Here is a 19,127-nt window from a genome sequence, read left to right on the forward strand (position 1 = left end):
CTTTAGGAGTCAACCAATAGCAGTGATGCCAAGCCACTCTTGGTGATGGATATTGGTTCCTCCACCAAGACTATATTTTACAATCAATAAGAATGGAAATAAAATATAAAATATATTCATGATTTGGATGTGAACGTAGGAAGTATAGTTAGTAAGTTTGCAGATGACACCAAAACTGGAGGTGTTGTGGACAGCGAAGAAAGTTACCTCATAGTGCAACAGGATCTTGATCAGATGGGCCAATGGGCTAAGGAGTGGCAGATGAGGTTTAATTTAGACAAAAGTGAGATGCTGCATTTTGGAAAGGCAAATTAAGGCAGGACTTATACCCTTAAAGGTAAGGTCCTGGGGAGTGTTGTTGAACAACAAAACCTTGGAATGCAAGTTCATAGTTCCTTCAAAGTGGAGCCGCAGGTAGATAGGAAAGTGAAGGAGGCATTTGGTATGCTTTCCTTTATTGGTGGGAGTATTGAGTATGAGTTAGGAGGTCATGTTGTGGCCATACAGGGCATTGGTTAGGCCACTTTTGGAATATTGCATGCAATTCTGGTCTCCCTCCTATAGGAAGGATATTGTGAAACTTGAAAGGGTTTAGAAAAGATTTACAAGGATGTTGCCAGGGTTGGAGGGTTTCAGCTACAGGGAGAGGCTGAATAGGCTGGGGCAGCTTTCCCTGGAGTGTCAGAGGCAGAGGGATGACCTTATAGAGGTTTATAAAATCATGAGGGACATGGATAGGGTAAATAGACAAGGTCTTTTCCCTGGTGTGGGGGAGTCCAGAACTAGAGAGCATAGGTATAGAGTGTGAGGGGAAGGATTCAAAAGGGACCTAAAGGGCAACATTTTCATTCCAAGGGTGGTGCATGTATGGAATGAGCTGCCAAAGCAAGTGGCAGAGGCTGGTAGAATTACAACATTTAAAAGGCATCTGGTAAATGAACAGGAAAGGTTTAGATGGAAATGGACCAAGTGCTGGCTAAATGAGACTAGATTAATTTAGGATACCTGGTCAGCACGGACGAGTGGGACCAAACAGTCTGTTTCCGTGCTACACATCTCTATGACTCTACACAATGATTTAGTTGAAGAACATTTATGGAAGGGGAACACACTGCTGGTCCTGTTGATAACCACAATAAATTAGTCACTAGCCCAAAAGCAAAATATTGTGGATGCTGGAGATTCTGACATGAAAAAAGAAAGTGCTGGAAAAGCTCAGCAGACCTGGAAGTATCTGTGTTAATGGCAACAAGACTCTCCATCAGAACTCCAGGGTGGTAGAAAAGTGACAGGTTTTCTGTGGTAGAACAAGGGGGAGGAGCAAGTGGAACAGAAGTGATTGTCAGGGAAATTTTAGAAGTGAAGGAGAATAGAGATTAATGGTTTCAAAGAACAAAAGGCAAAGGAGGTGGTAATAGTTGCAGATGTTATTAATTATAATTATAAATTAAAATAATAAATTAATCACCAGCCTAATGTCTACTTAGTTTATTATATATTTATAAAACTAATAATAACAGCAACAGATTACATTCTGGAGACATACAAAGCATGATCACAGCTGGCACATTAAAAGAATAATTGGCTAGTTTCCGATTATTTCAGCTTCTGGGACTTACTTCAAATTTTATTTGTTATTTCTCAGCTTTTTGCTCTTGTTGATCCAGAGAAAATTATTGGCTTTCTATGCTCTGGAATAGAACTTTTATTTCTCTGCTCAGAAATCTATAAACAACTATTGAAAATGGCTCATTGCTTGCTTTCCCACCTCTTAGGTAGAAGATTAGGCTGAATATTTGAGATCCAAATGGAGGCAGTAGACAGGAACAAATGATTTTTCCACAAAGCTGGAGTGAGTCAAAGCCTGCAAACCCTTCTCTACTTCTCAAAGCCTGTCTCTTTGAAGCTTGCTAAATTTGGTGATGAGGCCACTGTTTAGGAGATGCCTGGTTTAGACCAGTGGAGATAGGTATGAATCACATCGAGGAGGATAGCAACATTTCTGACCACAAGTCCAATGTTGACCATGGATGAAACAGCTTACTCCTGCTGTTGTGCAATGTGACAAACAACAGTACACTCAGGTACAGGCTACAATCATTTATCCAAGCAACCACAGGTAGAATCAGCCTTAGGCAGTCTGCACTCTGTTTATTCCTTATCTACACCTTTGGTCACTTTCATGTACCATCCTTCAATTCTCTAATTTACAATCACATGCTCGACAAATGCCTCTGTCTTCAATTCTTTCTTCCTCTGTGCACATTCACCAGGCATTGTTCTTATCCATCTAAGCCTTCTCATATTTCACTGATTGTGTAGTCTAAGCTGATTTCTTGTTTCTATCACCAACTCCCTTCACTTGCTGGCCTTGACCTTTGCCTTAGTAGCTTGATTGTTTAATTCCTTTCCCTGTCCAGAGGACATCTGATAATCTATTCTGTTCTTTACTGCTTTCATCTTATTTCATTATAAGCTATTTCAAACTGAAACCATTTAACCCATTCACCTCTTTTGAGATAAAATTGACAGCAGCCCATCATAGGTCAGGAAAGGAGTCAGTATTTACCCATTCTGGGATTATAATGACATCCAAGTTGTAGACAAGATTTTTTGGGCCATCTGAGCAACCAGAAAGGCTGCAGAAACAAATATTGCAACCTTAAAAATTGAGGTCTTTGGAGATGAAGAATATCAGCCTGCACAGGAGAGAAACATCATCCCAAGTATATGAAAGTCACAGAAGAGGTGCTGGAGACAATACAGAAACAGCCTCCACCCTCAGCAAGGATCTATCATCAGTGGTCACAGTACCTGAACCTGGAGGTGACCCTGAGTCTTCATGCAGATGATCATGCACATCTATGCTATTGTCAATGTGCATCTCCTACTCCATGTTACTGTGTTAGAACAATACTGCGCAGAACAGGCCCTTTGGCCCTCAATGTTGCGCCGACCTGTGAACTAATCTAAGCCAATTCCCCTATACTATCCTATCATCATCCATGTGCTTATGCAAGGATTGTTTAAATCTCCCTAATGTGGCTGAGTTAACTACATGGGCAGGCAGGGCATTCAACACCTTTACCACTCTGAGTAAAGAATTGCCAGCAGTGATTTTACAAACTGTGGCCTGGAATTGTTTTACTACAAGATTCTTTCATCGGTCAGCTGCAGACCTCTACAGGATCTCCACAGACAGCTGCACACCAGTGTATCACCCAGGTGACACATACCGCCTTCACCAAAGCTGGGCACAGGTCAGATTTACAGCTGATGGAGCTTCACAGGCTCAGAAAGCAATAGGTCCAGTGCACAGACTGGTCAGATGTTGCCCTCCAATGCCCTCCTGAAAATGACTTGATAGTTGTGATGATCTGCTTTGACTCAAGAACAAGATCTCCCCTGAGATGGTAACAATTCATTTGATGATGAACAGAGGAGATATTGGAGGCACATGAAGATGACACTGAACAAGGAGATGCCCCTGTTGTATGATAATGCAGCCTCCTCCAACCACCATCCAGGAGGAAGACCTCCCTCCTTTTCATTCCTAGGTGGCAGACTTCCAACTCCTTTCTGACCACCTCACTTCCCTGTGGTTTAGTGGAAGGTTTATGCACAAATCACAGACTTCCTCCTCAGGATAACCAGAAGTCTTACTGATAGTTACTCTCAACAAATAAGTCACCCATTTCATATGATCTACTTCCATTCCTGCCCCCAGTCTCTTGAACAGGAACATTCTCATCATCAATTAATGACTCACTCCCAGAAAATCTGAACATCACGTTTTCCATTAATGGCAGATTTTTGACACAAAAAGAAGGCACAGAGAAAACAAAGGCCAGCTAAAACTCCACCTTCTCAGCCGACTGTCTTCTCTGCAGCAAGCGTGGGAGTGACTACCGTGCCAGAGCAAGGCTCCTGAGCCATACCAAACTTTGCTTAACAGTGAGCTGACCAATATGGTGGAAACCTTAATCTTAGAAGACAGAAGACTGCCATCAGCCAAACTAACTGATTATGTCAAATAGATGAAGGTTTTTTTTCATCATAAGATAATTTGAGCTAATCACTGTTTAAGAGAATTGGCACTTCTGGTCTATAGAATAGCATTCATCACACTCGTGGGGGTTTAGTTGATGCATTTCGTCGTACAACTAGGGATTCAGTTTAAAGGCTGTTGTATTTCACAGTCCTTCTAAACTTATCAATAGGTTGTCTTTATGATATTACAAATGATTTTTCTATAAATATCCCACAAAGTATTGCTGATAGTCATGGGAGAGAAAGGCAATTCCTATATGGTACATCCTTAAAAATATTTGGAATATTGTGATTACTGGTGGCTTGGAAGCTTCAAACCCGCGCAAGATTAGTTTCTCAGAGATTCAGAAAATAACTTAACTGCCAATTTTGCAAAGACATCAGAAATATCAGAATACATAACTGAACAAATATCAAGAGGACACCAAGAGTTTTGCTTTGCTACAGTATGAATTCTGATATCAAACGTCACTTAGTTAGGTCTATTTATAGACCAGTCCTTCATATCAAGAGGCTTAGCTTCATATAGTGACACTTCAGAGATATAGGAAGCAATTATGTAAAATCCCTACAGTACAGATAGAGGCCATTCAGCCCGTAAAGTCTGTGCTGACCCTCTGAAGAGCAACCCAGCTAACCCCATAACACTGCATTAATCATGACTAATCCATCTGGACTACATATCCGTGAACACAACAGGGCAATTTACCATGGCCAATCCATCCATCCTGCATATCTTTGGACTGTGGGAGGAAAATGGAGTACCTGGAGGAAACCCACAAAGACATGGGAGAATATTCAAACTCCACACAGTCAGTCACCAGAGGCTAGAATTGAACCCAGGTGTCAGGGACTGTGAGGCAGCAGTGCTAACCTCTGTGCCACCATGCCATCTGATGTATTATCTTTAAAGTGATAAAACACTCAAATATGTTTCACAGAAGTTTCTCAAACAATACACAATATCAGGCCACATAAAGAAATGCTAAAATAGATGACTAGAACCTTGAATAAAGATCTAGGTCTTAAGAAGCATCAGAAAGGACAGCAGGGAGGGAGGCAGAGGAGTATAGTGAGTGAATTCCAAATCTTAGGGGCTGAAGGACAGAAGTTAAGGACAACAATATGCCATGATTAAAATTAGGTACATATAGGAGGCTAGGAATACACTAGTGTGAATATTGTGAAGGATTATTGGGTTTTTATACTTTATCTTTTCATGGAATATGGGCATCATGCTAATACCAACATTTATTGCCCATCTCACTTGCTTTTGAACTATGTGCCTCATTCAGTCATTTCAGAGGGTATTAATAGTTATTCACATGACTGTGGTCTGGATCCAAATATAGACCAGGCCAGGTAAGGATTGCAGATTCCCTTCCCTATGAACATTGGTGAGCCTGCTGGGTTTTTACACCAACTGACGACAGTTTAAAGATCGTCATTATTATTGACCATGATATTCCACACTGCAAGTAATCTAATCTAATCTAATCTAAACTGAGCTATTGGGTTTTTCAATTGATACCATGGAAATGGCTGTTTCAGGCTGTCAGTGCCATGTAAAATCCCGAGTTGCGGTTATGGGAAATGGCAAAGGCAGTGATCCAATTATAAAAAAGGGCAGCACGGTGGCACAGTGGCTAGCACTGCTGCCTCACAGTGCCAGAGACCCGGATTCAATTCCCGCCTCAGGCAACTGTCTGTGTGGAGTTTGCACATTCTCCCTGTGTCTGCGTGTGTTTCCTCCGTGTGCTCCGGTTTCCTCCCACAATCCAAAAATGTGCAGGTTAGGTGAATTGGCCATGCTAAATTGCCTGTAGTGTTAGGTGAAGGGGTAAATGTAGAGGAATGGGTCTGGGTGGGTAACTCTTCGGAGGGTCGGTGTGGACTTGTTGGGCTGACATGTTTCCACATTGTAAGTAATCTAATCTAATATTCCAGATGTATTGACTAAAGTTAAATTCTACCAGCTGCCTTTGTAGGATTTGAACCCATGTACCCAGAGCGTTAGCTTAGACCTTTAGTCCAGTGACATTGCCACCATCTCCTTTGAGAGGTAAAGCTGCTTGCAAGGAAAAAGGGAAGTTTAAAAACAATGATGAGAAGTTTAAAGTTGGAATTTTACTAGAACAGGAGCCAGTATAGGTCAGCGAGTTCAGAATGATGAGTAAATTTTGCACAATTTAGGATATGGGCAGTGGAGATTAACCAGAGTGAAAGATGGAGGGCCAGCTAGAGGAGCACTTACATGACTAAGTCTAGATAAACAAAGACATGGATGAGGGTTTCAGCAGGATATAAATATGGCTAGGAAACATAATCGTTACAGAATAGATTAGTTCAGACTGAGAGTGCCCTTGAAACTCAAATGCTTTAGCATTTAATCACCACCCAGAAAGCCTTGAGTCTAAGCAACAGATTTACTCATTATGAAAAATTATCTTACTTGGATAGGTTAATTGATTTGCTTTTAGCCAGGCTATCACTTTTACGGGGAAATTTAATTTGTACTTTTTTCAATAAGATCTGAAGTTGATTTTTTAAATCATACTCAACTTCACTGACTTTGGCAATTTTTAGAGCTTTTTGGTGATAACACTTATTCCTACTTGTAAAGAGACTATAAGCAGTTCACAAAATAAAATCAAATTAGTTTTACTATTTCGAGTGGTACCTGCTCTGTAGACCACAGATGGTGCATAATTTGTCCAAATTTTGATAATCAATTCCCGCAAAAAATTGAAATCCTAGAAAGACAGAAAAGTAAAAGTATTGCCTTTGTTTGAAAACTTCTTGCAGAATTAATGTGCTGGGGATATTTCTAGGTGCATTTGTATTAAATGAAAAAAATTGTATTTGATCTATTAAGTGTAATAATGAATTTTAAACAGGATTGCAACAGCCACTGGACACATTTACCAATAGGCATTAAAACTGCAATTTCAGTTTCCATGAATCCAACCTTGCTTTGGGAATCTACAAAGCAATCTTCCAGAGAATTAATTTATACTCACCTGACAATATGTACATAAGGTATTAAATGCTTGAAATTAGTGAACAATATATCAATGGAAAAACTGGTCAGAACACTTGCTAAACAGGTAAGCAATGTTGTGCACATACAGAAGGTGAATACCACAGACAGGAAAAGATCAATATTTGGCATTGAGATTAATTGATCTTATATCTATTCCAAAGAGCAATAGGTTGCTTGGCAATTGAGCATAATCTCTGAAAAATAAGGCACATGAGGTGTTATGACCATTTTTGAAAGCATGTGGAAATACCTAATTGGGAGAGAAACCACAGCATGTAAGCTTTATAAGCTTACCCAGCATGTAAGAATGCAGTGAAAGCTTTAAGAAGATAGGAGATGGTACAATTGATATTGAATCTAGTAATTACAAAATTACAATTCATAGAAATACATAAAAGTAAATTGTAAATTTTACACAATATGAACAGAAAATGCTGGAAATATTCAGCAGGCTGGGCAGCATCTGTAGAGAGAGAAAGAGAGTTTGGTTTGATTTAGTTGGCAGTGTTAGAGCAAAAAATAAACTGTGAGGAATAAATTTAGATAAAGAGACTTTTGTCATTTGGAATGCTTATAACAGCAACTTTACATTTGTCCTCAGATAAAAACGTTTCCCTCAATATTGGCACTCATATTCTTCCCTTTCCTTTATAAGTATTAGGGATGTCTAAGGCTCTTATTTAACATAAAATGGCCATGGTGGTTTATAGTTAACATAAAAATGGCCAAAGAAGATTCTTAACTGAAGCAGTCATTTACAGAGTCAGGATCACGACCTTTGTAGTCATAGTAACCAGACAAGATAATGAAATGTCTAGATGGGCCAATGGGTTGTGAAGTGGCAGATGGAGTTTAATTTAGGTAAATGTGAAGTGCTGCATTTTGGGAAAGCAAATCTTAGCAAGACTTATACACTTAATGGTAAGGTCCTAGAGAGTGTTGCTCAATAAAGAGACCTGAACAAATTCCATAGCTCCTTGAAAGTGGAGTTGCAGGTAGGTAGGATAGTGAAGAAGGTATCTGGTATGCTTTCCTTTATTGGTCAGAGTACTGAGTACAGGAGTTGGGAGGTCATGTTCCGGCTGTACAGGACATTGGTTAGGCCACTGTTGGAATATTGCGTGCAATTCTGGTCTCCTTTCTATTGGAAAGATGTTGTGAAACTTGAAAGGGTTCAGAAATGATTTACAAGGATGTTGCCAGAGATGGAGGATTTGAGCTATAGGGAGAGGTTGAATAGGCTAGGGATATTTTCCCTGGACCGTTGGAGGCTGAGGGGTGACCATATAGAGGTTTATAAAATCATGAGGGGCATGGATAAGATAAATAGACAAAGTCTTTTCCCTGGGATTGGGGAGTCCAGAGCTAGAGGGCCTGGGTTTAGGGTGAGAGGTGAAAGATACAAAAGAGACCTAAGGAGCAACTTTTTTCACTCAGAGGGTGGTACATGTATGGAATGAGCTGCCAGAGGAAGTGGTGGAGGCAGGTACAATTGCAACATTTAAAATACATCTGGATGAGTAAATGAATAGGAAGGATTTGGAGGGATATGGGCCAGGTGCTGGCAGGTGGGCCTAGATTGGGTTGGGATATCTGGTTAGCATGGACGAGTTGGACTGAAGGGTCTGTTTCCATGCTGCACATCTCTATGACTCTATAACTCAATGTAAATTACACAAATAAGGTCATATTTCAATGTAGCAAATTAAGCCACTGTTTTCACTGAGACAATTTTGATACAGAGGCACTGATAGATAGCCAGCTAATTTAAAGTTTGTTATTTAATGTGGGATAGAAGGGGAAAATCTTCACTCACATTAGTAAAGACCTTTAGGTGATTACGCATGTAAACGTGTCTACATAATGTAGAAGTTTCAATGTGTCACCTCAAAGGATTTAAATGGATTACTGTAGACAGCTAGCTTTAGACAGCTAGAACTCTCTTGATAAATCTTGACAAAGGCCCCTTTTACCAGGCAGTTCAAAGTTTTGTTATTTAGTAAAGATTAGAAGGAAAGGTCAGATCCCACAGTAATTAAGACTTTTTAATGTAATTGTCACTCTATATTACATACATCTATATAGGTATCCTGAACTTCTAAATTCAACCAACGAGCTATCGTTAGGGGTATATCTTAATTCCTGCAACAGACAGTTGGGAGAAGCTCCCATCCTGCACTCAACGAGAATTGATTAACAGGTGCAGGCGTCAGTATTGGAATGTGGTTGAATAACATGCATCGTGAAAGCTCAAAGATAGATGATAAAGGTGGCTGGTAAACATCATGGGATTATGGGAAGACTTGGGGATGTCCACAAAGTTGCCCATCATTGACCATGCAATGACCATGATTAACCTGAGTAGATGTTTATGTAACCAATTAATAATAGAATGGTGGACTGCTGCCTCACAGCGATCTGGGCTCGTTTCCCCCCTCGGGCGATTGTGTGGAGTTTGCACATTCTCCCCGTGTCTGCATGGGTTTCCTCCCGGTGCTCCGGTTTCTTCCCACAATCCAAAGATGTGCAGGTCAGGTGAATTGACCATGCTAAATTGCCTATGGTGTTAGGTGTATTAGTCAGGACTATATATAGGGTAGGGGAATGGGTCTGGGTGGGTTACTCTTCAGAGGGTCGGTGTGGACTTGTTGGGCCAAAGGGTCTTTTTCCATACTGTAGGGAATCTAAGCTAACCTTAACAGAGAAACATTTGTGAATAGTTAAGATGAAGATCATTGTAGTTTTTGAAATAAAATGTTTAAATTAGTTTGGTGGACTCAGCAAGATGGCAACAACTCAGTAGAACTGCCGTGGACGGCTCTACCTAACAGCGAAGACATATTTTTGTTTCCTATTTCTGGCCAACTTATATGGAGGAATTGTTAATTTAAAACTTGAAGAATACATGTTCATTGACAATTTGGAGTGGGAAGGATACCAAAAGGAAAAGGAGTGAGCGAACAGCAACAAGGAGGACACTCCCCTGCAGCACCGGGCACACCAAGGCCACAGCAGCAGCCTCTCCCAAACCGTCGAGGGACCTGACAGACTCACAGGAATTGGCAGCAGTGATGGTGAGACTTACCACAAAGGTTGAGTCTGTGATTGAGGAATTCCATGCCCAGGTCCAACCCATCACATCCATGCTACAGAAGCGTGAACGGGAGCTCCAGATCCTCGGGGAATGGATGGAGGAGGTGGAGGGTCAAACCATGGCCTCAGAAGCAGTGATTAAGTCCTCAAGCGAACGGATCCAGATATTGGAGCAGGATCAGGTCGACGACTTTGAAAATCAAGGTCCAAGGATGAATCTTTGGATTGTTAGGCTCCCAGAGGGCGAAGGTGGGCAGCCAGTCAGCTTCTTTGAAAACTGGCTGCCACAGTTCCTGGGCCTTCAAATTGAATCCGGACGGATGCATTTGAAAGGTCCTATTGGGTGGCGATACGCAGATCTGGGCCGGTACAGTGCACCCACCCGGTCCTAGTGCACTTTCTCACATACAGGGACAAGCAAAGAATGATAGAAGCCTCCAGATTATTGGGGAAAGATCCACAGGCAGTGCTGCACAAGGATTCAAAAATCATGTTTTCCCAGGATTTCTCAGCAGCTGTAATTCAAAAGAGGAAGTCCTTTGATGAAGTTAAACAGAGGCTGAGGAACCTGAGCATCCAGTACTCCATGAGGTACCCCGTGGTGCTCCGACTCAGCCAGGGGAGTCATTTCATATGTTTGACTCGGCGGATAAAGCCAAGAACTTTGAAGACACTTTAAAATAGACCAATTGGTCAGAAGCATACGGTTAATGTTCATCCTATTTTCCTTCTTTCCCCTTGTTTTCCCTTTTCCCTTTTTTTCTCTTTCTGTAATAATTTAAGAAAAACAAAAATCTTGGAATATGTTGTTCCTATTATATTTTTATAACTGGATTTTATCATGGGAAATTTTGTGGGTGTCCTTTGTTTTCCTTTTTTGTTGTTCTTTTTCTCTTTTAGACATAAGTAGGGGTGACATGGAACCGGGGATGGTGGGAGTGCTTATCCTGATATTGACTTCTTTTGTTAACTTAAAGATCATCCCCTTGTTTATTTACTTTTTTTTGCCTAAGGCTGGGGCACAGTCCAGGCCCTAAGGAGCTGTGGCGGAGGGGATGGGGAGATGAGTGCCCCCTATGGGCAGAGGGAAGAGTCTCCCATTCATAGGTTTTATAGTTGGTTTTCTTTGTAGTTTTTTTGGCAGTAATAGTTGTTTGTAGTTATGATAGAGTAGTTTGAGTATACACAACTCTGTGAGTCGCCATTTCACTTGTGCTTGGCACATTGCAAGCAGGATTCTCCCTCCCAGGGATTCTAGGGTCCCTGAAAGGGGATATGGCTAAGAGTTTTGTTAAATGGTGCATCTGAAACATCAAGGGAAGTCATTCGCCTGTTAAAAGGAAAAAAGTGTTTTCTCACCTTAAGAGTGAAAGGGTTGATATCACCCTGTTGCAGGAAACCCATCTTGACAATGGGGAATGCCTGAAGTTACAACAGGGGGGGTTATGATTGGATATTCTTTTTATCCTTACTACTAAAGTAGGGGAGTGCCTTAACTTATCCAGAAAAATCTTCTGTTCACATTATTAGAGCAGGTAAAAGGTGAGCAAGGCGGTTTGTGATACTTAAGGCCCTGATACATGGGGGGAAATATGGCATTTAAAATGTCTACTGTCTTCCGGCACATCCCCTCAAATTTTTGATTAGTGTCTTTTCTAAGTCGAGTGCCTTTGGAACAAGGCACATTATTATAGGGGGATTTTCAATTGCCGTTTGGAACCGATAGTGGATAGGATGCCTAGTGGGCCACTAACTATTTCTTCACAGGCCAAGCAGATGGCTGACTTATGTGAGGACCTGGGGCTGGTGGACATTTGGAGATGTCTTCACCCTACCAGCAAGGACAAATGTCACACAAGGATTGATTTTTTTTTGGCCCCTTCGACCCTTGTGGATTCAATTGTAGGTTGTAAAATTGGGAATATGGCTATCTCTGATCACGTGGTGGTGTATTTGGAGGTCAAAGCCAAGAGTGAGGGGCTAGGTTTGCAGCACTGGCATCTGGATCCTTTTCTCCTTAAGGATTCCAAATTGTGGAATACGTTTTGAGGGAGTTTCAGGAGTTCTTGACTATCAACTCAGGCATGAATAGTAATCCGTCTATGCTACGGGAGACCACTAAGGCCTTTTTTAGGAATTAGCTATTTCCTATTCGGCTGCTGGAAGGGGGGACGGCAGTGTCTACTTGAGACACGGCTGGAAGCGCCGAGGCAGCATGTTTTGCAAGGCCTTCAGTAACCAAGCTACAGCAGATAACGGCCTTTCGGACAGCCTTGAATTCAATACTTATACATATTGCAAAGGAAGTACTTGCTTTTGCTAGACAAAGGCTGTTCAAATACGGGTATAGGCCAGGGAAATATTTAGCGTACCTGACTAGGAAAAAGCGTGCTCCCCAATCCATTACTGCCATTGGACACAGCGCCAGAGTCCTTACATATGATGCCAAAAGAATTAATGAGGCTTTTCGGCGTTTTTACTGTGAATTATATTGGTCTGAAGGTTGTGAGGATAGGACAGCCAAGATGGAAGCCTTTTTTAAGAACCTGGACATCCCGGGGTTAACCTTGGAACAGGCCTCTCCCCTTGACGGTTCAGAAAATACAGGAGGCAGCTAGGAAACTTCAGAGTGGGAAAGCTCCTGGCCCTGATGGCCTCCCGGGTGAGTTTTACAAGGAGCTTATAGGGATTCTGTCAGGGTCAATGTTGGAGATGTACAATTACTCCTTTATGCATTAATGCCTACCATCATCTTTGAGAGAAGCCAGTATTTACATAATTGTTAAGAAGGGGAAGGTTCCTGAGGATTGTGCCTCATACAAGCGCATCTCTCTATTAAATTCAGATTTTAAGATTCTGTCTAAGATTTTGGCGCTGAAATTGGAGAAGGAGTTGTCCTATATTGTCAAAGAGGATCAGACCGGTTTTATAAGGGCCGTAGATCTTCTAATAATATTAGAAGGTTGCTGAATATGATCCAAGCATGTCAGCAACAATTGATCCAGAGGTTGGTGATTTCCTTAGAAGGCAGAGAAAGCATTTGACTGGGTGGAATGGCCATTTCTTTTTTATGTCTTACAGCAGTTTGGGTTGGGTGGGGTCTTTGCTAGGTAGGTGGAGGTTCTATATTGCCACCCTCTGGCTGCAGTCATCACCAATGGGGTGAAGTCTGGGAACTTTAGGATTGGCAGGGGTAGTCATCATGGCTGCCCCCTCTCACCATTGTTGCTTATGTTGGTGATAGAGCCATTTGTCAGAACATCCACATAACCGCTCCTGAAGTAGGATAGAGGGTACACAAGATTACACTGTATGTGGATGATATCCTTCTGTTTTTGTCAGACCCTATGACCTCCATACCCCATCTGATACAAAGTATTAATTCATATCTGGCCATTTCAGGATATAATATCAACTTTGCAAAGTTGCAAGCTATGCCTTTGGGTGACAAGGAAGTGCCAGAGGTTGAAGGTGGCCCTAGGTTTCCCTTTAAGTGGCCACGGACAGGTTTCCAATACCTAGGTATCTTTATTACCCCCCCATGTTTGATTGGCTATTTGGGACCAATTTTGCTCACCTGCTTGACAGTGTTAGGCGGGATCTTCAGAGATGGGAGACTCTTCCAATTTTGTGGTTGGGCCGAATAGCCCTTGTTAAGATGAATGTTCTCCCTCATTTGCTTTATCCCATGCATATGCTCCCTATAATGTTTCCCAGGTCAATGTTGCAGAAACGCATGGGTTGGTTTAGTTCCTTCATCTAGCATCGTGGGTGGCCCCTCAACTTACTAAAATACAGTTGCCTCAAGTTTGGGGAGGAGTTGATTTCCCAGACATCAGGAGGTATCAATTGAGTTCCCTGCTGTCCTTTGTGCACGACTGGGCAGGAAACGATCCAGGCTCAATATGGCTGGATATCGAGGTCTCCCAGGCAAAGTACCCTCTTATTAACCTGTTGTTCATGGATAAGACGAGGACAGTTATGGACCACTGTGGAACCTGATTGTACAGTCAAGGCATGGAGGGCAATGCATCAGAGTGAGGGCTGCTTATCCAAGACTTTGCCACTCACTCCCATAGTTGGTATGCTGGGATCCAACCAGGGATGATGGATGCAGGGTTCAAACTTTGAGCAGGAGAGGAGTTTCCAGTTTGGGAGACTTGTTTGAGGAGGAGGTTATGATGTATTTCGAACAACTGAGCCGCAAATACGGGCTGTCTGCAGAGGTCTTTTCTGTTTTTTCCAGGTTCTAGAAATCGTGGATGCATTGGTGATTATTTTCCAGAGTTCGATAGATTCAGGATCAGTTCTTGCTGATTAGAGGGTGGCTAATGTTGTACCACTTTTTAAGAAAGGAGCAAGAGAGAAAGCAGGAAATTATAGACTAGTTAGTCTGACCTCAATGGTGGGAAACATGCTGGAGTCAATTATAAAGGATGAAATTACGACACATTTGGATAGCAGTGACAGGATAGGTCAGAGTCAGCATGGATTTATGAAGGGGAAATCATGCTTGTCTAATCTTCTGAAATATTTTGAGGATGTAACTCTGAAGATGGACAAGGGAGATCCAGTGGATGTAGTGTACCTGGACTTTCATAAAGCCTTTCATAAAGTCCCACATAGGAGGTTAGTGAGCAAAATTAAGGCGTATGATATTGGGGGCAAAGTACTGACTTGGATTGAAAATTGGTTGGCTGACAGAAAACAATGAGTAATGATAAACAGCTCCCTTTCGGAATGGCAGACGGTGACCAGTGGAGCACCACAGGGATCAGTGCTGGGACCGCAGCTTTTTACAATATATATTAATGATATAGAAGATGGTATTAATAGTAGCATTAGCAAATTTGCTGATGATACAAAGCTGGGTGGCAGGGTGAAATGTTAGGAGATTACAGGGTGACCTGGACAGGTTAGGTGAGTGGACAGATGCATGGCAGATGCAGTTTAATGTGGATAAATGTATGGTTATCCACTTTGGTGGCAAGAACAGGAAGGCAGATTACTACCTAAATGGAGTCAAGTTAGGTAAAGGGGCAGTACAAAGAGATCTGGGTGTTCTTATACACCAGTCAATGAAGGCAAGCATGCAGTTACAGCAGGTAGTGAAGAAAGCTAATAGCATGCTCGCCTTCATAACAAGAGGGATTGAGTATAGAAGCAAAGAGGGTCTTCTGCAGCTGTACAGGGCCCTGGTGAGACTGCACCTGGAATATTGTGTGCAGTTCTGGTCTCCAAATTTGAGGAAAGACATTCTGGCTATTGAGGGGGTGCAGCGTAGGTTCACGAGGTCAATTCCTGGAATGGCGGGACTATCTTATGTTGAAAGATTGGAGCGACTGGGCTTGTATACCCTTGAGATTAGAAGACTGAGAGGGGATCTGATTGAGACGTATAAGATTATTAAAGGATTGAACACTCTGGAGGCAGGAAACATGTTTCCGCTGGTGGGTGAGTGCCGAACCAGAGGACACAGCTTAAAAATAAGGGGTAGGCCATTTAGGACAGAGATGAGGAGAAACTTCTTCACCCAGAGAGTCGTGGGTGTGTGGAATGCTTTGCCCCAGAAGGCAGTGGAGGCCCAGTCTCCGGATTCGCTTAAGAAAGAGTTGGATAGAACTCTCAAGGGTAGTGGAATCAAGGGTTATGGAGGGCAGGAACAGGATACTGATTAAGGATGATCAGCCATGATCATAATGAATGGCGGTGCAGGCTTGAAGGGCAGAATGGCCTACTTCTGCACCTATTGTCTATTGTTAGGGATTTCATTCAGGAGAAGACTACTCTTCTCACTAAGCCCTATAAGCCCGATATGGAGATGTTGTTGCTACGTGCCACAAAACTCTTTGATGCTACAAGTGGACTCTAGGTGCCAAATGATTTATTTAGACATTCCATCCCAATAACAGAAGCTAGCAGAATCCACATCTGTGGCATGTGGGAGGCCTCGTGGGAATGTGTCCTTTTCGGGTAGTGCCCTCTATCGCCTGCTGGGTGGCAGGGCCTGGCAGGATATCAACCGGTTATGTGAGGTCTGGGAGGAAGAGCTGGGAGTGAAGATCTCTTTTGAAACGTGGGAGGACACATGGGAGTACATGCAAAATATCTCAATCTGTAATGGGACAGGCGTTATGCAGTTAAAAGTTCTGCACAGGATTCATTTGGCACCGGACTGTCTGGCAAAGTTTAAAAAAGGGGGCATCTCCAATGAGCTCCAACTGTAAAATAAATGTAGGTACTCTTACCCATTGCTTCTGGACATGCCACAGGCTCCGTGTTTATTGGAGCGCTGTGACGGGAGAGATAAGAAATACCAAAATTAAAGTAGACTCGATATCTTTCCTCCTAGGTCCACCAAATTTATCATCTTTAGATGGGCATGGGAAGAAACTATTTAATATTCTTGCTTACTGTGCATGGAAGAATATTCTGATGAATTGGGTGTCTGAGAACCCACTGGGCTGTTTGGGATGGCAGAAATTATTTATGGAGCACATTCCCTTGGATTTTTTCACAAATATGGTGCACCACATAACAAACCTTTTTTATAAGATATGGCAGCCCTTTTTGAGTTATTTGGACACAGACCTGTCTGCTATATTAACTAGGGCGTTCATTTAATCAGGATGGTTGGGTTTACTGAGCCCTGAAGGGGGAAACTCCTGAGTTAAAAAGAGTATATATAAAACATTCCCGTTTTTTTGGTTGGGAGCATTGTTATCTTATTTTGTGTTCTTGTGCGTTTGTTTTTTTTTGTTTTATCAGTCATTTATTTATTGGTATTGTTTTGCACAGTGTTCGGTTTTGTTTTGTATTATAGGGTAGGTTAATAGTAGACAGTAGTTGTATTGTAATTCTCTTTTGTTTATTATACTGGTATTTGTTATATTTTAAATAACTACCTTTTTGTAAAGTCAAAAAATGTTTTTTTTCTAATAAATATATTCACAAAAATAGATTGGGTTTGGAATTGTCAGACAAATATACAAACATTTATGTCTTTCCTTTGTTCATTGAAGAAGCTTCTGGATCCCTAGAGGTTTTTTTCTCACCAATGTAACATCAAAAAACTCTTTGATGCTACAAGTGGACTCTGGGTGCCAAATGATTTATTTAGACATTCCATCCCAATAACAGAAGCTAGCAGAATCCACATCTGTGACATGTGGGAGGCCTCGTGGGAATGTGTCCTTCAAGCACATAATTGGCCTCAAATCAACCTTCCTCAGGATTCAGGAACCAGATGTTGGATGTCCCACCCACTGAAAAATCAGGCTAATCAGATGCTCACAGTTCCTCATTGTTGTTCATGTCATCAGAAACAGTGGCTGTTGACAGCAATGGAGTTTAGAAGAATGAAAGGAGGCATATATGATGCTAAATGGGATTGGCAAAGTAGACGTAGAAAAGATGTTTCTTCAAGTGGGGCAATATAGAATGAGAGGTCATGGTTTTAAGATAAGGGGCAGCAGATTTAAAACAGAGATGATAAATTATTTCTCTGAAAGTATTGCGAATCTGTGGAATTCAGTATTCCAGAGTGTGGTGGGTGTTGGGATATTGAATAAATTTAAGTTGGAGATAAACAGACTATTTCGTTAGAAGTTTTATGAAGAGAAGGCAGGAAAGTATATTTATAGCCAAAATGGCATCAAATCAAATCAAATAGCGAAGCACATACAAGAGGCTGAATTGCCTGCTTCTGCTTCTCGTTCTTTTACTCCTATATACACAAGAGGCCCAAAATCACAGGAGAATTGCAAGCCAGATGCGAGGGAACATAATTTAAGTCCATAAGGCCAGAAGATATAGGATCAAAATTAGGCCATTCGAGTCTGCTCCACCATTCGGTCCTGATATGTTTCTCAATACCATTCTCCTGCCTTCTCCCTGTAACCCTTGATCCCCTTACTAATCGAGAACCAAAATAGTCTACACCTCTATTCTTCCTACCAAGGTACACAGCCTCACACTTTCTCACACTATATTCCATCAGTCACTTCTTTGCCCATTCTGTCCAAGTCCTTCTGCAACCTGCTCACTTCTTCAGCACTACCTGTCCCTTCATCTAACTTTATGTCATCTGAAAACTTAGCAAAAATACCATCAGTTCCTTCACCCAGATTGTTAATGTATAACGTGAATAGCTGTGATCCCAACAAGGGCCCTTCTGAAACTCCACTAGTCACCAGTTGCCATCCTGAAAAAGACACCTTTATCCATACTCTCTGGGGATCAGGAGATGAGGATCCAAGATGTTGGGGATAATGTGGTTCAGTGGTAAATACAGGGAGGTGGCTGTCAGCATCTCTCCCTTCCCAATGCCAGGTCCCTCAATTAGACAAACTTACAATATTTGCCAGCCGGCCTTCGGAAAGCACAGAAATGCTCCGCACCTCCCATTTAATTGATGAGACATCACTAAACTATGGTGGTCTGAGGGATTATAGATGTCAAATCACTCATTAATGAGCCTAACTGACATTATTCCGGCATGGTCAGGAATACTGAGTATGACCTTCCTCCTCAACCAGGAGGGTCGAGCAGGATCTCTTTCCACCAATACATGGACCAAAACCGGGCTGCACTAAGTTTGGTCCAATGTTTCAGTACAGTGCATTCTGTCAGATCTGAATGCTTTAAAAGACACTTAAGCCAGATGCTTGGATGAGAGACATTTGAATGAGTTGTAAAATAAAACTCCTAATTATACTTTGTAAACTGCTATTAAGACGCTGTAAAGGCTTCACTATGCTGAATTTTAAATGTCACCAATAAGGGTCATTGTTAAGTCATTGGTCTTCGGGTTATCAAAAGGAAACTTTAATAAATCAGAGACCGTGAAAGGAACATAGGATAATGGTAAAAGGGCTTTTGCCCGAAACGTCGATTTCGAAGCTACTTGGATGCTGCCTGAACTGCTGTGCTCTTCCAGCAC

The 19,127-nt window shown here is 41.8% G+C and overlaps 1 protein-coding gene across 1 annotated transcript in view; it reads right to left on the bottom strand.

Moving 5' to 3' along the window:
• Window positions 1-19,127, bottom strand: part of cnbd1 (cyclic nucleotide binding domain containing 1) — an 84,075-nt gene that overhangs the window by 61,399 nt on the left and 3,549 nt on the right. The window contains exon 2 of the mRNA XM_072570295.1: window positions 6,731-6,803. Coding sequence (XP_072426396.1) covers window positions 6,731-6,803 — 73 coding nt within the window. The remainder of the gene's footprint in view (window positions 1-6,730; window positions 6,804-19,127) is intronic.

This window comes from Chiloscyllium punctatum, chromosome 5 (genome assembly GCF_047496795.1).
Source record: "Chiloscyllium punctatum isolate Juve2018m chromosome 5, sChiPun1.3, whole genome shotgun sequence".
Taxonomy (NCBI): domain Eukaryota; kingdom Metazoa; phylum Chordata; class Chondrichthyes; order Orectolobiformes; family Hemiscylliidae; genus Chiloscyllium; species Chiloscyllium punctatum.